Source organism: Pteronotus mesoamericanus, unplaced genomic scaffold (genome assembly GCF_021234165.1).
Source record: "Pteronotus mesoamericanus isolate MK-2021 breed Mesoamerican mustached bat unplaced genomic scaffold, CSHL_Meso_final contig_702, whole genome shotgun sequence".
In the NCBI taxonomy this organism is placed as follows: Eukaryota; Metazoa; Chordata; class Mammalia; order Chiroptera; family Mormoopidae; genus Pteronotus; species Pteronotus mesoamericanus.
Window position 1 is genome coordinate 5,627,635 of NW_026555239.1, and position 21,313 is coordinate 5,648,947.

The window sequence follows — 21,313 nt, forward strand, 5'->3', positions numbered from 1 at the left end:
GGCGAGATTTATATTCTCAAACTTCACAATTTAGGGTGGCTGTCACTGGGGGCCTTGAGGACAGGACACTGGGCGAAGTGTCAGACAGCGAAAGAGAACAACCCTGTGACCCCCTGCACCTGCGGAATCTCAGAAGAACGTGCAGGGAATGGGCCGCCTGAGGCGGGCGATGGGGTGGGGAAGTGGGCGAAGATGGTCGAAAGGTACACACTTGAATCATTTTTTTAAAGTCATGGGGATGTAATTTTTTAAAATTACAGAGCGTGAACAAAAGCGGGTTGAAGTGTAGACCCAGGCCTGGGGCGGGCTGGGCGCTCTGCACTGCCAGTGGGCGCCCAGGTGGCTCGGTGGCGCAGCCACAGGCCTGCGCGGAGGCTGCTGGGGTGGGGGCGGGTGCCCGGAGGGGGCACCGCGGGCTGTGCTCCAGCAGGACGGTTCCTAAGCCAGCGGCCTGGAAGGCGCATCTGTGCGCACCGCCCTGTTCTCTGAGGCAGTCTCCTGGACACAAAAGCGGCTGATTGGATCCCTTCTGGGCCACCGCCTGGCCTTCCGGCAGGAGGCCTGAGACCCTGGGTCCCCAAGGGCTGAGGGGCTGCTGGTTTCTGGGAGTGAGTCACCACCGGGAGCAGTGGCTCCGTGGTCTCAAGAGCAGGAGAGCGACGGGCCTCATGGATGGCCTTGCTGCGCCTGGGGACGCTTCCTTACCTAGGAGACGCGGGGGCATGTGTTCCTAAGTGCCGTTGCCGTAATTTTGCAGTCAGATCAAAGCAGGCCCGCTCGCTGGGGGAAGCCGCCCCGGCTGGGCTGGAGTCGAGAGCTGCGGGCAGCACGCCAGCCCCTCTGCTCCCTTCACCCCTACAGTCCTGTGCGCCACGGGGTCGTCAGAGGCCTGGCCCTCACTCAGTTCATGGGAGGAAAACCGAACCCCGGAACAGAGTCACTCAACAAACGTGCACGGAGACTCCGTGGGGGGCGCTGAGGTGCAGAGCTCAGGCACCCTACTGCTGGGGGCTGCCATTTTGTGGAAGGGGGGGTCCAATGGGGCTCTGGCTGCCCTGTGTCCTGTCCACACGGGGGCTGAGTGGCACCTGTGGCCTTGATGCCCCCTGGCTCTCTGCTTCCGCTGCCCCCCGCGCCCCCGCCAGGCAGCCAGGCCCCTCGGGGCCCAGGCACTTCTTCCATCCAATCTGCAAGCGTCCCCAGGCAGGACAGAAGTAGTTGCATTTTAGTTCTCTTCAAACAGGTGGGAGAAGGCCCCCAAGAGCCAGAGAGAGGGCAGGTCCCTGCCCCACCCTGGCCGGGTCTCTGGCTGGCCTGCTGCTGAGGCCGCTCACCCCCGAGCTCCTTCCCTGTCCTGACTCCTGAGCCCCGACCCCCCCACCCCCCGCATCCCATGGGAGGAACCACACAGGCAACCAGAGAGGAGCGCTCCCTCAGCTCTGCGGTGGGCGGCCACTTTGTGCGACAGTGGGCATGCCCTTGGCCCCCCCCCCACCCCGGAGGGCTGCCCTCCCGGGATTAAGAGGGCCGGCTTCACATGGCTTTTACACTTCACAGGTTTCCTGGTGCACGTGTCCTTAGGTTCACGTCTCTGAAGTCCTCACAGCTCACATTGTTGTAGGCAGGTGGCACTGGCGTGTTGTTATTTTTGCCAGACCTGGATTTTACAGGTTGGTTAAAGACTGGGAGCTACAAAGTAGCTAAAATATCACTTAACTGAAAAGCAGCAGAAACTATGTTGCCAGCATACCATGATTCCTCCCCTCTGTGGGTGGCTTGCTGCTTACCTAAGCCCAAACCCCTTTGCGGGGGCAGAAACCAGACTTGCCCTAACCTTGTACCAAACTGCCCTTCCAGGACGGACGTGGTCCTCTAGGCCGGGCCAAAAACCCAGTGACATGGCCACGGCCACAGACTCACCTTGACCGTTCGCCCCCACGTCTGCCGAAGGTTGGGTGCCTGGATGCTGGGCTTACTCATCTCTCGGGGAAACGCAAGATGAAATTGCCTCCCTTGCTGAACATTTTCCTGAAACCTCTCTTATTCTTCTGAAAAAGTCACTCCTCTGTTTCCCACAGGGGCCTGGCCACCGTCCTTCCTACCCTGGAGCTCACCAGCGCCTGCCCTCGCACCAGAGGCGGCTGCTGTCCGGGTGTCAGTTCTTACAAATGGGGTTCCGGGGTCTTGCTCATTTTCTTCTAGACGCTTGAAACTATTCCTGTTCTCAAGAAAACGGCAGTCTTAGTACTTAGCCACGTGCAAATTCTTATGTCCGCTGGGGACCTTATAGGTTGTTGAGGAACTGACGTGATTTTTCTTTTTTCAAGATTTTATTTATTTTTAGAGGGAGGGAAAGGGAGGGAGAAACATCAGTGTGTGGTTGCCTCTCACGTGTCCCCGACTGAGGACCTGGCCCACAACCCAGGCCTGTGCCCTGACTGGCAACTGAACTAGCGACCCTTTGGTTCTCAGGCCAGTGCTCCATCTACTGAGACATGCCAGCCAGGGCTGATGTGATTTTATGCCAAGCTTTGGGGCTGGTCTCTTGTGCCATTTACTCCCTGCATTTTCCAAACCGTAGTTCAAACCCTACCTGAAATCAATTGAGTGGACTGAACCTGCACGTCTGAAAAAGAAAAAAGAATAAAGTAAAAAATAAGATTGCAAGGGTAAGAACTGTTGTGAGGTGCATCCTTTTTTATACGTATGCGTGCAGGCAGCTGTGCATCCTGGGCCACCCTAAAAACTGTGCCATGGTGGTGAAGTCAGGAAAATCACTTAAGGAAAGAATGCCCGTGTTTTGCACACGAAGGCTGGTCCTTCCAGTGCCAAACCAAATCGCACAGTCCCGAGTCCAGCAGCGCTCTTGGTCTGAGCTGTGCCGTCGCCCCCAACCCCACCCGCACGCTACAGCGATGGCCACCTCTCGCTGGTCCGGCCGTTGCTGGACCTGCTCTGCTCTGCCCAGGTCTCCTATCAGGCCGCTGACTTCACTCTCATTTGCACGTACTCCTGCACTCTCTTCGCATAGACCCAGCAAGTGTTTCCATGTTCTGCCGTTTCCATCATCCAAACTCTCCCAGCGCGCATCACCCCCTTTCACTCGGGGACAGCCACATCTCCAGTAGGGGGCCCCCAAGACACCTGGGACGCTGGAGCGGGCCTGGCAGGCGCTTCCTCCCGGGCTACCATCCCCCAGACAGAGACGGCAAGCCCCCCATCCTCTTTTTTACCCCCGCATGCCCCCTTCCACCAGCAAGGGCTATAGAGGTTTACCTCCAAGTCCCTGTCTGTGTTCCCCGTTCCCAGAGGGGTGGCTGCCATGGCCTCCTGTCCACAGGGCAGCCACAAAAACCTTCCTAACATTTAAATGTGCTCATCTCATTCACCTGCTTGAAGGCTCGCCCCGCCCCAGAGGCCCAGGGCCTTTGGTCACAGCGAGCCCCCGTCTGTTCTTCTCCCCTCCCAGAGGGACCCTGGTCCACACCTTCCTTCCCTCGAGGGGGTGGCGACGTCAGGTCTTCCCTTCTCTTATGCCTCCTTAGGAAGGGACAGGCAGACATACACCCAAGTCAGTAGTCAATGTTAGGCAGGGATGCCCGTCCAAGAGCGGGGTGTGGGCGTGGGCGTGGACGGAGGAGGGGACTCAGGAAAGGAAGCCCGGGAAAAGCCGGCTTGAGGAACGCGACAGGATTATCACACGTTTCCGGCCGGCCCCGTCCGCCGAGCGCCGCGGAGGGGGCGGGACTTCCGGCGCGGCGCGGAAGCGGCAGTGGATGGGGGCAAAGTCGCCGGCGCGCGGATGCTGGCGGCGCGGCACGTCGTGTGCGCCCTGTCCGGCGGCGTGGACAGCGCCGTGGCCGCGCTGCTGCTTAGGCGCAGAGGTGAGGCGGCGCCGTCTCGAGAGCCCCGCGCTCCTCATGCTCCCCCTGGCGCTCGGGGCGTGCGTGGCTCAGTCCCTGCTGCCCAGGAGCCGTGAGGCCGCCACTCCGGCCGCCGACGCCGCGGGCAGTGAAGCGCCGACAGCGGGGCCGCGCCCGCGCAAGGCTGCTGGACCCCAGGCGGTGCGCCGCGCCGCGTGGATGGCGGCGGCGTAGCACGTGACCCAGGAGTTTGCGCGCAGGCGCCCCGTGGTTGTCCTTGTCCTGCCGACCGAGTGCGGCAGCACCCCGACGGGCCGCCTGCGCCCTGAATGTCATCTGTCTTCGCCGTTCGGCGGCCGGCAGAGTTTTCCTGGAAAGCACCAGCGTTTCGTGCAGATGTGTACAAGGGGGCAGGGGCGGGAGCCGAGGCCCCATCCATCTAAGCGCTCCGTCCGCGGGATCCTCTTCCCGGGAGGCGGCGTCCGCTGGGTGGCAGTGGCGCAGCCTGTGCCGCGAACCTCCTGAGGCGCTGGGCTCGCGGAATGCAGGGCCGGCTCCCTGTGAGATGGGGACAGCACCCGCCTCACAGAATTACCTGAAACTGGAAGGTTGAAGTGACGTCATACCCCCCAAGGGTTCTCCCAGAGTCCAGCACCTGTTAGGCAGAGAACGGGAGTGGCTGATAGTATCTGTCATTAACAACTGTAGCTTTTTTTATGAGAGGCACAATAACCTAAAAATGCTAAATTGATTAGAGGCAAACAGCGTTTCTAATCGCGAGACGAGGAATGAAAGCAGCACAGAGGTAGACTTGAAAGACGAGTCGCCCAGCAGAGCATTGCAGGCGCTCCCGGGGCAACGCGAACACGAGCACCTGCGGGAGCGTGTGGGCGGGTCTGGCCCGAGGCGGGGGAGGAGCAAGCTGAGCCCCGATTATGGAGGGTGTTCCACTGTTGCTTTGCATTCAGGGAGAGGGGGGCACCGATGTGAGAGAAGCCTCGATTGCTTGCCTCCCACACTCAACCCACCGGGCAGGGATCCTGGCTCCCAGATGGGGATAGAGGATCGAATCTGCAACTTGTCGGTTATGGGATGACACTCCAGCCAACTGAGCCACACCGGCGAGGGCCAAGAGTGGATTTTGAAGTGCTGTGTGTGGAGTTATTCATCGTACAAGCGCGTTAAGCTCCTGTTCTGTGCTGGGCGCTGGGGATGCAGGGCTCTGAGGAGCAGGGTCTGGTGCGTGGGAAGCAGAGGGGAGGAGGGCCTGATGCCCAGCAGGGAAGGGGTGGCCTTGCAGATGGGGCCTTTTAATTTCGGCAAAGCTTTGTGGTGGAATCTGTGTCCCTTGGAGTGCTGTGTTAAACCTCTTATAGTGTAATGCACTACGCTGAGGTGCTCAAAAGAAACATTTCTCACACGGGTAGGTGCTGTGGAGTTCACGAAGATAGTGCAAGGCTAAAGCTGGTTTTGCCAGTATTTGGTCGGGTAGTTTTCACACCGGAAAAGGGAAAAAATAGGTCGTAAAATATACATAGGTAGTACAACCCTTACAATGATATGGTCAGAATTTTAATTGTCTTCATGTCTGAGGACTTAGATGCTAAATCTTAGATGGTGTTTGGAAATAATTTTCAAATGAGTTCACTCCTCTGAAAGCTGAAAGGTGGTTTTATTTGCTTTGAAACATTGTATTGAATTTCTCCTCTGGCTCACTCTGCCTGAAGGGTGCGAAACAGTGCATCTTGCTCCGCTGCTGGAGACACAGGCCCACAGTTTCAGTGCAGCAGAGTATTTTGCAGAGAGGCCTGCAAGGCGCTGCAGGAGTGGAGGGCAGGGAGCACCTAGCCTGGCGGGGAGTGTCCGGCGTGGCTCACATGGGGGCGAGAATCAGCTCTGAAGGCCGAATGGGGACTGCCCGGCGCAGCAGGGCGTGGGCACAAGGTCTCATACACGGCTGCCGGTTCCCCGAGACTCATTTTACACGTTGGCTTTAAGTTGTCCTTTCTCCCTCCCTCAGGTTACCAGGTGACAGGGGTGTTTATGAAGAACTGGGACTCGCTGGAGGAGCAAGGAGTTTGCACCGCGGACAAAGACTGCGAAGATGCGTATAGAGTCTGCCAGATCTTGGACATCCCCTTCCACCACGTGTCCTACGTGAAGGAGTACTGGAACGACGTGTTCAGGTGAGTGAGGGCGCCCGGGCCCTGTCCACGCGGGGGTCTCCGTGGCCAGGGGCCTGACGGGCAGCGGCGCCAGAGCACGGGCAGGAGGCCGCAGCCGCCCTCCGGAGCTCTGCTGAGGCCAGGCCTGGCTGCCGCGGCGCCCCGGCTCTTATTCCCAGTACTACCGCCTGCCGGGAGTCTGTCCTGATGCCTCCTGAGCCTTGAGACGCGTCTGCTGCTAGATCGGTGCAGGGAGCGGAGTCCAAGGGTTCCCCTGGGAGGCGCCACTAGGTAGGGCTCTGTGCCCGTGCAGGCTGGTGATGGGGGGGGTTCTGAGCACAAGAGTTAGCAACCCCCTCCCCTGTGCCCTCGGAACACGAGGGAAAACTCGCGCACACAGACGTTAAACATCCAACGGAGCCGCGACAGCACTAAGCGCTTACCCTGCACCAGACACAGCACTGCACCGGGGACGGAGGCGTGTGAACCTTGGCCCCGTTCTGTGACGGATCTGCAGGCTGGTTTGGAGGAGGAGATTATCTTCATACGAGGAGGGGGGAGCGGCAAAGCGGAGGACCAGGGGGTCTGTCGAAGAGCTGCGGCTTCCGCGGAGGGGGAGGTGTGTCGTGGAGAGCGGTCTGGAGGCTGAGCGGAGCAGTCAGGCTTGCCCTGCCCTTGAAGTGGCCCAGGAGTAGAGGAGACATCGCAGGGCGGGGGGGGCACAAGTAGTGGCAGAGAGAAACGCCTGCTCTCTGTCCCAGGACTGTTGGGAAACACGGCCGGGCCTCGTCGCCGAGAGGAAGGGCGCCGAGCCTGGGTCGCCAGGTGCCAGGATGGCCTCCGAGGGGCAGCGAGGTGCGCAGTGCCGGGTTAGGCTTTCGGGTCGGACAGTCCCGGGGTTCAGTCCTGGTTCTGCCACCTACTGTGTGACCCTGGGTGACTTGTGTGACTTTTCTAAGCCTCAGTGTTCTCATCCTTTAAGTGGGGACAGTGCCTTCTGAGGTTGTTCTAAGACTTAAATGAGAACGTGAGCTCCTCACACAGCGTCTGGTACAGGACTAAGGAATAACTGTGGCTTTTGTTGTTTCCGTGACTAAGAGGACGGGCCTGGCAGCCGAGTGCAGCAGAAGCAGGCGGCAGGGAGGCTAAGGCGGCGCGGCTGCTGGGGACCTGCAGCAGCGTGGGGTGTGGGTGGCAGGGCGGTGAGGACCGGCTGGGACAGGTCCCGGAGGGCAGATCTGCGGGCAGTGCGTGTCAGGCCAAGGGGTCGGTTGAGGGCCGCTCGTAGCTGGACCCGCACTTACGGAGCGCCTCGGGGTCCTGGTGGCGGGAGCCCCTGGGCCTCCCTGCGGGAAACCGTGAGGCGGGGCTTTGTTCCTGAGCGTAGCACGCACGAGAGGGAGCGGGGGGCGGGGGCGGTGATGCGTCACAACCAAGCCCGGGTGGTTGGGGACAGCTGGCTGGGGGATTCCCTAGAGCGCTGCCGGGCCTGGGGTGGTAGCCAGAAGTGGGGGTGAGTCTAAACTTCATCGCTGTGCTTTGAAGGCATGTAGCACATGTGGATTTTTGGAGGCTAACTCCCTTCTGCCTGAGGCTGGGCAGGTAGAGTGGCTCATCCCGAGTCCTTGGCAGGTCAGGAGCAGTTCTTGCTTTGAGCCCAGGTGTCCCAGCGTGTTGTCCTCACTGTCCCTGCACTGAGCCCTGGCAGGCCGGGAGGGAGCCCGGTAGAGTGTTGAGCTCGCCTCTGCGCGCTGCCTCGGAGCCCGCGGGCTCTGACCTCTGACTGGCTGCCCTGTCCCCCTCGTCCCGCTGCCTGTGAGCGTGGTTGTGACTGCGCTCAGGGGTCTGTGGCTCTGCTCCGAACGCGCACGGCTCTGAGAGCGCTCTCGGGCACAGACCCCCTGACCCTGTCATTGGAGCCCCTTGGCCTCCACGGGTCTGAGGCCCGGCGTTCCTGCCCATTGCCTTCTCCCTCGCAAGTGCAGCTGAGGCTCCTCTGCTGCGCCGGGCAGCTGCCAGCTGACGCGTCTGTCCTTGTGCCTTTGAGGAAACGGGTCCCCCGCGTGCTTTTCATGAATAATGTAAATGTTCAGCCTCTTCAGCGTCCGCTCAGTGCTGTTATGTCGACAAAGTTTGGGGGAATGTGGACAATCAGAGAGAGCAAAACAGGGGCGCTGCCTAACGTAGCTCACAGTGTAATGGCAGCTTTCTGACAATCAGAACACGGAAATAGTGTCTGTCATGTGTTGTTGACTATAGGAAACACCGGGAAGACGCAGAGGCCTGTGGCCCGGTCGGTCTCCACCTCGAGCCCATGCTGCAGCTTCCTGATCAGCGCTGTTGTTGTTTTTTTTTACCCTCATTGATCAATGGAGAGCTTTAGTTTCAGTGAAAAATATGATCGCGTATGTTAGAAATACACGCAGTTTATGTATTTGAATACTCTAAGACTGTGACCGCCTTGCTCAGCCTACCTTCTCCCGTGCCCAGCCATTCCCGTGGCGCAGAGACCCGCCCAGTCAGGGCGCCCCACCCGTCGTAAGCTTCAGGTGGGTGCTGGTCATCAGGAGCCTGTGTGGTCACATCAGGAAAGTGACCTGGGCTCCCAGGCTGAGATCCTGGACTGGCTGGCAGAGCCCCTGCGGAGGTCCCGTGGAAACCCTGCGCAGACGCGCTGGCCCCCGTGGAGGAGGAGCCAGGAGGCAGGCGGGCGTGCATTCCCTCCCCCGCCCCCCGCCCCGCCCGCGCGTGAGCTGCAGAGTCACGGACACAGGCCACAGGTCGGGAGGCCGTCTTTATATTCCGGGTGTGCGGGTTATCAGAGGCTCAGGCGGGAGGCACAGCCGGCCTTAAGCAAATGTGTGATGGAACCACCGACAGCCGCGGGCACCGGAGCTCTCCTGTGCTGTGCAGAACTATAGTTTTGGCGAGGCAAGGAGATACACTAAACAGCGAGTTTTTTACTTCATGTATTTTTTGAGGATGCTTTCACACTTAGCAGTGAAAAGTGTTTTTCTTTTCTTCCAGTGATTTTCTAAATGAATACGAGAAAGGAAGGACTCCCAACCCAGACATCATCTGCAACAAGCATATCAAATTCAGGTGTTTTTTCAGTTACGCTCTGAATAATCTTGGTGAGTAGTTTGGGTTATCTTCTCCTGTTTTTTAATAAAAGGCATAAGATTTTCAGACATAGACCAGAATCCAAAAGCTTGTAAACAATTTCATCTTCCAGAAGGAAGGAAGCAGTGAAAATGATAGTATTCTGTGTTTCCCTGAACTAAAAAACTTCCTGGTGACGTACAAATGCAGGATCGCGGGGAGGGACCACGCAGGTAGAAGGGGACAGCGCAGGCCGTTGGGGAGGACCTGCCTCACAGAGGCCCGCGGAGGGCATCTGGGCCCCTGGCCGGGGCCGAGAGGGGCCCCACCGTCCCCAGGGTCGGCCTTGGCGGGGCAGCTCCCGCTCCGGAGGGGCCGCCGTGAGCGGGAGCCGTAGGGGCCTGCCAGAGAAGCTCGGCCCGCGGCGCCTCGCGGCCCCCGCTCCTTGCCATCCCCCCGTCCGCTGGTCCTGCTGAGGCCGTCCTCGCTTCCCACGGGGCCCGCTCTTCCCTGAGGGCGGGCCCGTGCCTGCCCGACCCCGACCCTGGCTCTCCGTGCTGCTGCTCTGGTCTGAGCCCGCGTCTTAGCGGCCTGCTCTGGAAGTCCACCGTGCGGTCAGGCGCTGCCGCCGCGGGCGGCGTGCCCGAGGTGTTGTCCCTGAGCTGCTGCGATCCCGTGTCCATCGGCCCGTCGGGACCCCCGTCCTTGATGTGGCCCCTTCCTGACGCCGACTTGCTCAGACTGCCTTTTGGTGCCTGTTGCTGCACTGTTAGGGACTCCAGGTTCCTCGTCCTGTCTCCTGCCGTTGGGGGCGCCGTAAGAGCCCCCAGAGTTCTGATGCTGGCCTTGCATTTTGTTCTGTCCCGTCGCTGTCCCCCCGCCATGTCTGGCGCAGGGCTGTTGGCACCTCCGTGCTGTGAGTGCCTGCGCGGCTGAGGTGGGGACGGAAGGCTTGCAGGAGGCCTGCAGCCGAGGGAATGACGGCGGAGAGTCAGTTCCTGGAGTCAGGTCGTGAAAAAACGCCCACAAACACAAAGAATAAAAGGGTCCTAACAAACCTGAATGTTGGACTAACTTCTGAAACACGAACCTGAGCCGAGGTCAGCGCTGCATAGATTCATTCTGTCCTCGATGTCCCTGGCACAGGACCGGGGTGAGCTCTGGGGCCACGAGCTGCCGGGGCTGCGTGCTGCCGTGAGCCCGGGTCTGCGCCCGCCGTCCGAGCCCCCGCGGCCTGAGGTGGCCCTGGGACCACAGAACGTCCGGGGAGAGGGCTCTGCTGTGGTCTGCCCTGGGCCGGCCACGCCTGGGGGGCTACGTTTGGTCCCGGTGGGTTCGGGAAGGAGCGACGGGCTCAGGGATTGTCAGTTGAGTGTGATTTGAGTGACGGCACGGAGCCGTCTGGGGCACGGTGGGGGCGCTGGGGGCCATCACAGCGAAGCCCAAGTGTGACTCAGGGCTGCGGCCCAGCCCCGCAGAAGAGAGCTCGCGCCGGCTGGCATAGCCAGCCCGCTGGGGGGGGGGGCGCCTCGGGGAGCGCGCGTGCGGTCGCCCTGGCAGAGCGCCCCAGGTGGGTCTGTCAGGGACCCTCTGGGAGGAGGCTCTGCCGTGCCCGCTTCTCCGGTCTGAACCTCCAGCAGGAGTGAGCAGTGGGCACAGATGGAAACGTGAGAGCTGGGCTCCCGGGGGGGGGGGGCGCCGTTCTGTAGGGGAGTGACTCCGCCAGAGGACTGGCCCGGGCGTGGTGGCGCGCTCCTGGACGTCCCCCTCGGGTACCCCTCTGCCTCAGTTCGCTCTCCTGTGCCTGGTTTCACACCGAGCTGCTGGGGCACCTGCCGGGCCTGGCAACGCCCAGCCACTGCCCTCCTTGCACTGCCAGGCGGGTGTGGGAGCCCCCGCGGGTTCTCCACGTTTCGCATGTTGCGGAGAAAGCAGCTGAGTGCGCGGGACGGCCCTTCCCTTCCCTGCGGCAGGAGTGAGGCGGGAGTGAGGCGGGAGTGAGGCGGGAGTGAGGCGGGGCAGGCCGAGGTGGGCGCGCAGCTGCGGGTGCGCAAAGTGGCGTTTGCTCTCGCAGCAGTTATTACTGTTGCCCTGCCTTTGCCCACCCCCCAGCCCCATATTTAATAAAGATAATTTGAAGCCACAGCACAGCAGAAGGAGGGCTATGAACCAAGGGAGGAGACTTTCGGATGTTTCTCTCACCTTTGTACATTTACAGAAGCAGGGCCCTGGCTCCGCACTTGTTCCCCGGGGCCCTGAGCGTTGCCCACGTCCCCTGCGCGGCCTGTGGCGCTGGCGCGGCTGCGGCAGCACATTTTAATTCACCTCCCTCAGGGGCGGCTGAGGGAGGTGTGTGGTTCTGAGCACATGAGACAACTTATTCTTGTATTCTTATTTATTAATTATTGTATTTATTTGTGTTACAACTGGAAACCCACTTTTGCCTATCACTGTATTGTCCTGATGTTAAACATTTTGGTTTTTTTCAATCTTTCCTTTGTAATGTAAGAAACATTAAAATGAACTTTATGTACTTAAATCTTTGTGTGCATATCTATCTCCTTAAGCTCGACTGAATGAATGGAAAAATAGTAACTTTTGAAAGGCCTTTAAAGATACAATAAAACCTTGTAGAAACATTGTATCACTTAAAATTTTTTTTATTGTTCAAGGACAGTTGTCTCCATTCTCCTGCCCCTACTTTCCCCCGCCTCCCACCCTCAGTCCTTCCCCCCTTTGGCTTTGTCCCTGGGTCCTTTTTACAGGTTCCTTGACGACCCTTTCCCTTCTTTTCCCAATCAGCCCCCTCCCCTCTGGTCACTGTCTGTTCTTTTTTTCAGTGTTGCTGGTGGCCGGTTCTGTTTTGCTGGCTAGCTTGTTGTGTTGATCAGGTCTTGCTTACAGATGAGATCACAGGATGTTCGTCTGAGGAGCTGACGGGCGGTTGAGTGGGCAGGCCCTCCGCTTCCTCAAGTGCCGGTGGCTGTTACCGGCCGCAGCCGGGACGCAAGTCGAAAGCTGACTCTGTGTTTCAAAACCCCACAGGAGCAGATGCAGTTGCCACGGGCCACTATGCAAGAACTTCGCTGGAGGATGAAGAAGTCTTTCAGCAGAGGCACATTAAGAGGCCGGAAGGGCTTTTTAGAAATCGATTTGAGGTCAGAAATGGTAAGTAAAAGTGCCCAGGTCAGAGCTGGTTACTTGCGAACAAGCAAAACGTTTTGAGGAACGACAGTGGGTCCTTGCGCGAGCGTTCCTGCCCGACCCCTGCCTGTCCCAGATGAGCCTGTTACCCCTGGTTTCCTGTTTGACTGGAAAAGTCCAGCGTCTGGGAGGGGCATGTCCCTCGGGGCCTGCGGTGGGGGCCGGGCCCGGGCAGGGGACCAGGAGCCGGGGTTGGCAGCCTCGCTCAGGACACTGAGTGCCGGCGATTGCAGGTCCCCCGATGTCTGAGGGAGTGTTCGACACCAGAGGTCGGAGTGCCACAGGCGCTGCCACTGCTATCGAGGTGTCGTGGGCTGGAGGCCCCGTGTCCTGGAGTGCGCCCTGACTATCGCAGCACCGACCTGGTGGCCAGGCCGGGAACAGCGTTTGCAGATCGTTTACCTGTGTCAAAAGGGCAGCGCTCCCCTCCCCTAGAAAAGCACGGGCGCCGGGCAGTGAGCCGGGAGGCCGCGGGCTTGTGTGCGCACACGTCGGTGTGCGGCGGTGACGTGTTCACACCACGTGTCAGTGGAGGACGGGAGGGGCTGGAGCCGCGTCCCCGCGAGGCCTTTCCGTGGCCGAAGGGCTGGGGTTAGGGCTTCCCCGCGCAGCCGCCTGGCCTCGTCACCTGCTCCGCTCCCCGCCCCTCCCCAGGCTTCCCCGCACAGTACGCGCAGCACAGCACGCGGGCGGCCCCTCCTCTGCGCAGTGTCAGGAGGCGTGTCCCCTTCCCGCCTCACAGACAGGAAAGGAGGCATGGGTGACGTCGTCTGACTCGGAGCCTCCGCTGGCAGACCTGGCCTTCAGCCCAGGGCCGCATGGCTCCACCGCCCACGCTCTGCTGACCCGGCCCGCTGATCCACCCCCTCTGCCCCCAGCCGGTGTGCAGGCCGCCGCTGGCACGCGGTGTGCCCTCTGTCGTGGGAGGTCCGAGTGTGGCGGCGTCACTTGGCTGCCGGTTCTCTTCTCCCGCCCCCACTACCCACGGCAGAGGGTGCACCGCCCCCCGGCCTGGGCCTTCGGCTGCGGTGTTGGCCGAGGGCCTCTGCGGCGCTGCCCTGTGGAGGCGGCCGGCCCCGGCTCCCCTCCTCTCCAGGCGCTGACTTTCTCACTCGGGCACCGCCCACCCAGGGGACGCTCCACGTCAGGGGACACAGCTTTGAGCGCGGAGCCCTGCCCCTCGGAAACTCACGGCAGGGTCCCCACCACGAGCGGGGGTTCCGGGGCTGCGGGAGGCGAAGGACTATTTCCACACTGAGCAGTGGGGCCTGCCGCCCCCCCCCCCCGAAATGCCCTGCCTCACGGAGGCGCGCCCGGGCCCCCACGGCAGGCAGGTGTGCCAGGGCTTCGCTGGCCGTGCCACGCGCGCCCGGCTGAGTTTCCTGTGGGTTCCGCACTGTTTCTGTGCCCAGGCCCCCTAAGGCTTTTCATCTCTTCCAGCTCGGCGCCCTGCAGGCCCGGGCTGGGACCTCGCGGCCGGGCCCTCGGGGAGGGTGCACAGGGGCGTCCTGGGCAGCCGGCCCCCAGCCGGGACGCCCGCGCCCTGGCCTGGCGTCCTTGTAGGGCACCTCGCCGCCCGTGCAGGGGGTGGCGGCCCCCCCCGCGGGGTCCCTTGGGGAGGAGGTGCGGGAACAGCCCCTGCTCCAGTAGCCTCACCTAGTGCTGCTTCCCTTCCATGGGTGGGGCCGCCAACTTAGTTAGTTAGTCAGCTATTCATTTATAAAGTGGGGAAGGGAGGGGGAAAGAGAGAGAGAGAAGCATCCATGTGTGGTTGCCTCTCACACGCCCCCTCCTGGGGACCTGGCCCGCGACCCAGGCCTGTGCCCTGCGTGGAATCGAACCGGCGACCCTTTTGTTCACAGGCCGGTGCTCAATCCACCGAGCCACGCCAGCCGGGCTCTTTGTTCAATGTAATAAACTTTGAGCTTGTTTTACGATCACTCAGAACTACGAGGAAATGTGAATTGCCCTGGGTATTCTGAGGCTTTTATACACACACTGCTTGATCGAATTCAGTTTTGAAACAAGAAGAGTTTGGCACATGGTTCTGCCTCATGCTTGGGCGAACTCTTGTTTTTCATTTCTCACCTGGTTTTGCTGTTCTGCGCCTGAGAAGCGACGGAATGGAAGTCCGGGTGCCTGGGCTCGGTTTTCCGCTCAGCCGTTCCCTGCTGCATCGCCTTCCGCTTCGGTTACCTGAGCTCCAGTTTCCCCGTCTGTGGAGTGGGGGTGACTCCACCCACACAGCTCATGGGAGAGCCAGCAGCGGGGCCAGGGACGGAGGGCGTGCGCGGCACAGAGAGCGTGGCACGCGGGTGTGGCCCGCGGAGCGCAGGGAGTCGGGGCTTCTCTCAGCGGAGGGACGCGATGTGCTGAGAGAGGGCGCAACGCTGAGACTGTGCGAAGTCGTTTCCATCGGTCGTGGGCCTTCCAGGGGGGACCTGATGGTGGCAGTCTTGGAAGTGTGTCCCATGCCAGGCAGGACCAACCTGGCCCGGGGGAGCAGCTGGGCGTCCACTCTGACCCCTGTCGTGTGGCCGGGTCAGTCACACCTGTGCACCGTTGTCCTTAAGTAGAAACTGGCCTCTGCCGTGAACCAGGGAAAAGCAGCGCGGCCGCAGAGGGGCCTCCGACAAGTGTGCTGACCAGGAAGGAAGGCAGCTGCGTGGGCCGCCTGGGGGTCTTTCCCTGGGAGCCGCACCCGGCAGCGAGCCCCGGAGTGCGACACGGCTCCGCGCCCCGAGACGGTCAGGGAGCCGCAGGCCGCCCGGGTCTGTAGGTTGTCCTCTTGCGCGGTCTTCCTGTGTCGGCCAAATTCATTTTAAACCTGTGTTTTGTTTTTTTTTAATGGGATGTTTCATCTTTGAAAATACTACCATCTAAAATATGAACTGGAATAAGTTTCTTCATTGTGAAAATCTTCCTCTCTGTGTTATTTTTTTTTTTGTTGTTGTTTTTTAAAGATTTTATTTAGTTTTAGAGAGGGGAAAAAAGGGAGAAAGGGGAGCAACATCAGCGTGCGAGAGCTGCATTGATGGGTGGCCTCTCGCGCACCCCCACCTGGGGACCTGGCCCGCAGCGGAGGCCTGGGCCCTGACTGGGCATCAAACCGGCAACTTTTTGGTTTGCAGGTTGGCGCCCCGTCCAGCGAGCCCCGCCAGCTGGGGCTGTTTTGTGTTTTTTAATAGCGGGTGAACCAGGAGCCAGCATCGCTCCCGCAGTGACCGCAGGGACTCTCCACCGGTCTGCCGTGGGGGGTGCGGCTTTGTCTGCCGGGCCGGCTCGTCGGTGGGTGGCGGAGGGTGCCGTGCAGAGCGAACACGATCATTTCATCCCTGCACCGTCTCTTGTTCTTTACTCTTGGCAGCGGTAAAGCTCCTCCAAGCAGCCGACAGCTTTAAAGACCAGACCTTCTTTCTCAGCCAGGTTTCCCAGGAGGCCCTGAGGAGAACCCTCTTCCCTCTGGGGGGACTCACGAAAGACTTTGTAAAGAAAATAGCTGCTGAGAACGGACTTCATCATGTGCTTCAGAAAAAGGAGGTAAGGGTTAGTGGGTGCTCCGTCCGCAGCGCTGGCCGGGGGAGCCTAGGAAAGGCCTGCGAGAGGAAGCAGTGGGGGCCTGGCGTGGTTGGAGGGAGGAAGGCTCCGAGGGGACCTGAGGAGATGACGTGCAGCCCGAGGCCTGGGGGCATGGCGTTTAGTGCCCGCAGGTAGTCGGGGCGCCGTCCAGTGAGAGCAGAGAGCACGTGCAAAGGCCCTGAGGCCAGAGACCCTGGTGCGTGGGTGGGATTTAGGTAAAGCCAGTGTGGTGGGAACCTGGTGCTCGAGGGCAGTGGGACCCGAGCCAGCCTGGCTGCCCCCGGCGTGGTCAGCCAGCTCCCGGAGTAGAGGTGGCTTCAACTAGAGCTGCCACCTCACGTCTGTCTTCCCGGGAACGCACTGGCTGTGCCTTTGTCAGCGAGCCTTGGCCCCTGCGCCGGCCCCTCCGCCCCCACCATCAGTTCTGCTCCCCTCGCTCCCGTTCTGCTCCTGAGTGCGACTCTGGTAGGAGCTGAGGGAGCCACCCTCCTGGGACCCACGTTCCAGAGACACGAACTGGAGGATGCGTGACGGAGCCGGGGGCCGAGGGTGGCGCTGAGGAGAGCTGGTCCCGCGAGAACGGCTGCGGCGAGGCAGTCGCTCCTGCCTCGGACCCTCCCGAGGGCGCCCCAGCAGCCGGCCTGGCCGTTCTGCCCCCGTCACCGCTGCGGGCCCAGGCCCCAAGACCCGCGGGCAGAGGCCTGAAGGCCTGGGCGACTCGGGTTTTCCTGGGCGGCTGGTCCGATGGCGGCGGCACAGGGGCCGGGCCTTGCTGGGCATGGATGTGCCGCTTGCTTGTCTGGCAGGGTCCAGGACCAGGGACCGCACGCCCATCGGCGTCCCGCGCGCCCCCGGCCCATTTGTGGCTGTGACCCGGGTCCGGGCCCTGCACGGGGAAGCCCCCCAGGGCCCAAAGTGAGGCTTGGGGCAGGAGGGGCCTGCGGGTTCTGCGTGGAGCGGGTGCGGGCCCTGGGGGCCGGCCCCTGACCCTGCTCACGCCGCCATCCCTCCTTCCAGAGCATGGGCGTCTGCTTTGTTGGCAAGAGGAACTTCGAAAGTTTCATCCTTCAGGTGAGCGCTGCAGCGTGAGGGGCAGAGCCGTGTGTCTGCGCTGGATGGGGGCCTGGCAGTGACGAGCTGTTGTTTTCCAGTATTTGCAGCCGCGACCTGGTAAATTCATTTCTATAGAGGACAATAAAGTTCTGGGAACGCATAAAGGTGAGACGCAGCCTCTGGCTGCTTTTCGCTCTGAACTCCGAGTTGGGGGGCGCGGGGCACCCGGGGAGTCCAGAGCAGGGCCTGCCGCCCCATCCACATTCGCCCGGGGTTCAGAGCCAGCGGCCAGGACAGAGTGTGGACGGTGGGTGCGGTAGCAGCCCCTTTGACATGGGATTTTCCTGTTTCAAGATGGGTCTCCTGCTAAGCACCGCAACTAATAAAAGCAGGTGCCACCCTATCCAGAAAGACTTGGCTCTCGGAGCTGCGGGTCCGGTCTGCGTGACAGAGCCGTGTGTGTGCGCTGTGTAGAGAAAACGTTAGGCTACAGGAAAGGAGTTAGGAGCCGCGTGCTTTCGGACAGCGTGGAGCGATGGCGTCAGGGGTCCTGTGGGTGGCGGCTGCTGCCCCATCATCGGCAGATGTGGGGCACCATGAGCCTGCAGGAGGCAGCAGGGGGAGGGCAGGGACGGAGTCGGTCAGGCGCAGGGCTCACAGCTGGTGGGCGGGGACAGCGGCCGGGTCGGTGTGTGGCGGGGCTGTGTCCCTGGGGCCTGACGCCCAGATGTTCCCCGGCCCGACATGCATCTGGACGGACAGGGCTGCGGCTGGGGCGTGGCCAGCCCCACCGTGAACTAGTCTTTGGATCCCCCACCTCGGGGTGGGCAGGCGGCTTCCCCTGGGGAGTGGGACCTGCGCCCCAGCTCCCAGAGAGCCGAGCCTTTTCTGGATGGGAGGAAGAGGCCGCCTGCTGGGAACAGAACCGCGGGCGCTCCCTGCCCGTCACAGCTCCGGCTGTACTGAAGGGGGCGCCTGGGACCCCCACGGTGGCCCATGTCTCTGTGTCTTTGTGGGGTGGGGGGACTAAGGGGGTGGCCTTGCCACCAGGCCTTGTGGTGTTTGTTGTGGGGGGTGGGGAGGCGCACAGAGGTACTCCTGGCCCCACTGTGGTTAGTGCATGGGTTGGGGGCACACCTGTGACCCCACAGCTGCCCCGGGGGCTCAGCAAGGAGGGTCTCATGGGTTCCCACAGGGCATGCAGCCCACCTTCGGAAGCCAGCGTCCCCGCCGCTTGGAGTCCCGCAGCGGCTCCTAGTGCGGTGCCCGGGCCCAGATGAGGAGGGCCAAGCTCGGGCTTAGGGCTGGTGCCGGTGGCCCGGAGAGCGCCCCGCCCCGGCCTCCCACCGCAGGGGCGCGGGGTGCAGGCGGGTCTCACGCCCCCTCGCTGGCCGCTGTCTCCGTAGGCTGGTTCCTGTACACTCTGGGCCAGAGAGCCAACATTGGCGGCCTGCGCGAGCCCTGGTACGTGGTGGAGAAGGACGGCGCCCGGGGCGACGTGTTTGTGGTGAGCGGGGCGGCCTTCTGGGCGGCGGGCTCTGGGCGGGCACAGCACGAGCGCGGGGCGTGCAGGGCTGGGGGCGCGCACGCAGCGGTGGCCTCGCCGGCGCCCGCCCGGGATCCTGCCGAAGGTCCTCACTGGGCTCTCCCTGTACGCTGGTCCCTCTGCTTGTCACCACGCTAGTCCCTGGGGGTAGGCGCGACACTCTGAGGTTGCCGGAGGGGACGAGGCTCAGAGGTGAGGGAGCGTGGGAGTGTCGCAGGTGGGGGCCCCGCCTAGGACGGGCTTGCACATGGCTCCCAGCCGTCACTGCTGAGCGATGGCAGGGCACAGCGGGACTGAACCAGGCAGTCAGCGCGGCTGGGCCCGGAGGCGCTGGAGCCCTGGCCTCCTCCAGGCCCTAGAACCGCGTGTCCCCAGGGGGCGCGCTTGACTCCCACAGGCACCCCAGGGCATTTGGCGATGCCTAGGGACATTTTTTAAAAAGATTTATTTATTTACTTTTAGAGAGAGGGGAAGGGAGGGAGAGAGGGAGGGAGAGAAACATCAGTGGGCAGGAGACAAGGGGTGCCTCTCACACACCCCCCACTGGGGACCTGGCCCGCAACCAGGCCTGTGCCCTGCCTGGACCCGAACCAGCGACCTTTCGGTTTGCAGGCAGGCACTCAGTCCCCTGAGCCCCACCAGCCAGGGCTGAGGGCATTTTTGAACGTGATAACACGGGAGGGTGGGGAATGGGTGCCGCTGCAGGCTGGTGGGAGCCCCGCCCCCCAACAGCCGCTCTGGCCCCAGCCCTCAGTGGTGTGGAGGTTCAGGCGCCCTGGACACCTTCCCTGGGCTCCAGAGGTGGCATCACCTCGTGCTCTGTCACACGGCTCAGGGGCCCCCTCTGAGGCCCAGGCAGAGGCGGCGGCTCTCGCCTGCCTGCCCGGGGACATCTCCTTCCAAGAGCTGTGGGCGTGGAAGCTTGGGCAGCGATCCTGGTCAAACGCAAATTAAAGTGATTTTAGTGTAACGTTCAGTGGTGTCCTTTGCTTTAGGAGAAAATAAGGGTCACTGACGGACACTTGTCCCTGTGTGAGTCTCCCTGCCTCAGCGGGGAGGCTTGCCAGGTCCTAGGAGGCCGGGGGGCGCCGGAGGGTCAGGGACAGCGTGCTCAGAAGCAGACTGCCCCAGCGGGCCCCGTGCCCGGCACCTTCCGCCAACCCCCCCGCCCCCGCCGCTGGGCTGGGCCGCGCTCCCGCGGTGGCCTTCCGGGGCTGGGACAGCCGAGGCAGGGCAGGTGCGGCCCCGGCCCCGGGCAGGCTGTGGGGGTGCAGAGTGGGACAGGCACGGGGGCAGGCGTGCTGGGCGGCAGGTCCCGGGGCCCGAGCGCAGGCCCTCTGCCCCGGGCGTGGCGGTGCCCTCTGCCTTGGCTTCCTCTCCTGCCAGACGGGGGTCGGAGGGCTCCTGAGAGAGTCACGTGAGTGTCCGCGGCCGACACTGGCTGTGGATGCGTGTTTGCTGTTGGGGGACAGTGAGGCGGCTCTGGGGTGGGGGGCCGCCCCGCCCAGGGCTCCAGGGCCTCACGACCTCCGTGTTCCGCTCTGCAGGCCCCGCGGACGGACCACCCGGCCTTGTACCGGGACCTGCTGCGCACAGGCCGCGTGCACTGGATCTCGGAGGAGCCGCCCGCAGCCCTGGTCCGGGACAAGATGATGGAGTGCCACTTCCGCTTCCGCCACCAGATGGCGCTAGGTGACCGAGTGGGATGGGTCTGCCTAAGAGGCCAGATGTAGGGCGGCCCCAGCGGTAGACCAGGGCAGCAGGCCCCGGGGTGCGGGCCGTGCCACACCGTCCGAGCCCCTTCCCTCTTGCCCGCGTGGGAGACAGGCCGGGAGGCCAGAGGCCCCACTCAGCGCTCTTCCTCTGGGGTGAGGGGGTCCCGGGAGGTCAGCGCGGGGCTGTGGGTCCGGGCAGTGCGTGGGGCCTGGGGCTGACCACACAGGCCAGGCCAGCGCCCTCCAAGTGCCCTCGTCTCCCCCCCAGTGCCCTGTGTGCTGACCCTCAACCAAGACGGCACCGTGTGGGTGACGGCAGTGAAAGCCGTGCGGGCCCTCACCCTGGGACAGGTGAGGGGGTGCTGCTCTGCGCTGCGCTCTGGGGGCGCGGGGCACCCGTCGGGGAGGCCGCGTGGCCTGGCCCCGGTGCGGGGACGGGGTCTAGCACCCGCTCAGCTGCCCCCGGGCAGCGCCCGGCCGGTGAGCGGGCTGTGGCCGGCGGGCTTCCCGCCGGGAGAGCGGCACTTCACTCCCCAGAGCACCGGGTCCCCGGCCGCGGGCAGAGGGGGTGCGGGTGCTCAGGTCTGGGAGAGGCCGAGCGTCGTGCGCCCCCCACGCCACCCCCGCCGTCGGGCCCCCCCGGTGACGTGCCCTTTCCCCACAGTTCGCCGTGTTCTACAGCGCGGGCGAGTGCCTGGGCAGCGGGAAGATCCTGCGCCTGGGGCCGTCTGCCTACACGCTCCAGAGGGGCCGGAGCCGGCCCGGAGCGGCTGCCGCGGGCCCTGGCGACAGCGAAGGTGACGGCCTGGGCTCGGGCCCCGCACCCTGAGCGACCGGAACGGGCGGGCGGGCGGCGGTGGAGGAGCAGAGCCTGGGGCCGGGCAGGTGGGGGCCGGGCTCTGCTGGGAAGGGGGGTGCTGGGTGTCCCTTCCACAGAGCCCCTCCCCCACACCCAGGGGAGGTTCCCACCAGGAGCACCTGCAAGGGCTGCAGGGAGAGCGTGGAATAAAATTTCTGTCTGGTGACACATGGACTCTGACAGTGGCCTCCACCGGCACCGGGCGGAGGGAGGCGGGCGGGGGGGCC

The 21,313-nt window shown here is 62.8% G+C and overlaps 1 protein-coding gene across 1 annotated transcript; it reads left to right on the forward strand.

The window, feature by feature from the left end:
- Positions 1-3,757: 3,757 nt before the first annotated feature.
- Positions 3,758-21,076, forward strand: TRMU (tRNA mitochondrial 2-thiouridylase). Its single transcript, XM_054582595.1, has 11 exons — positions 3,758-3,884; positions 5,884-6,049; positions 9,056-9,162; positions 12,176-12,298; positions 15,702-15,874; positions 16,931-16,984; positions 17,065-17,131; positions 18,373-18,473; positions 20,060-20,204; positions 20,496-20,578; positions 20,892-21,076. Exons 1-11 carry the CDS (start codon positions 3,803-3,805, stop codon positions 21,054-21,056), a joined length of 1,266 nt encoding a protein of 421 aa, XP_054438570.1. The 5' UTR covers positions 3,758-3,802; the 3' UTR covers positions 21,057-21,076.
- Positions 21,077-21,313: the final 237 nt, after the last annotated feature.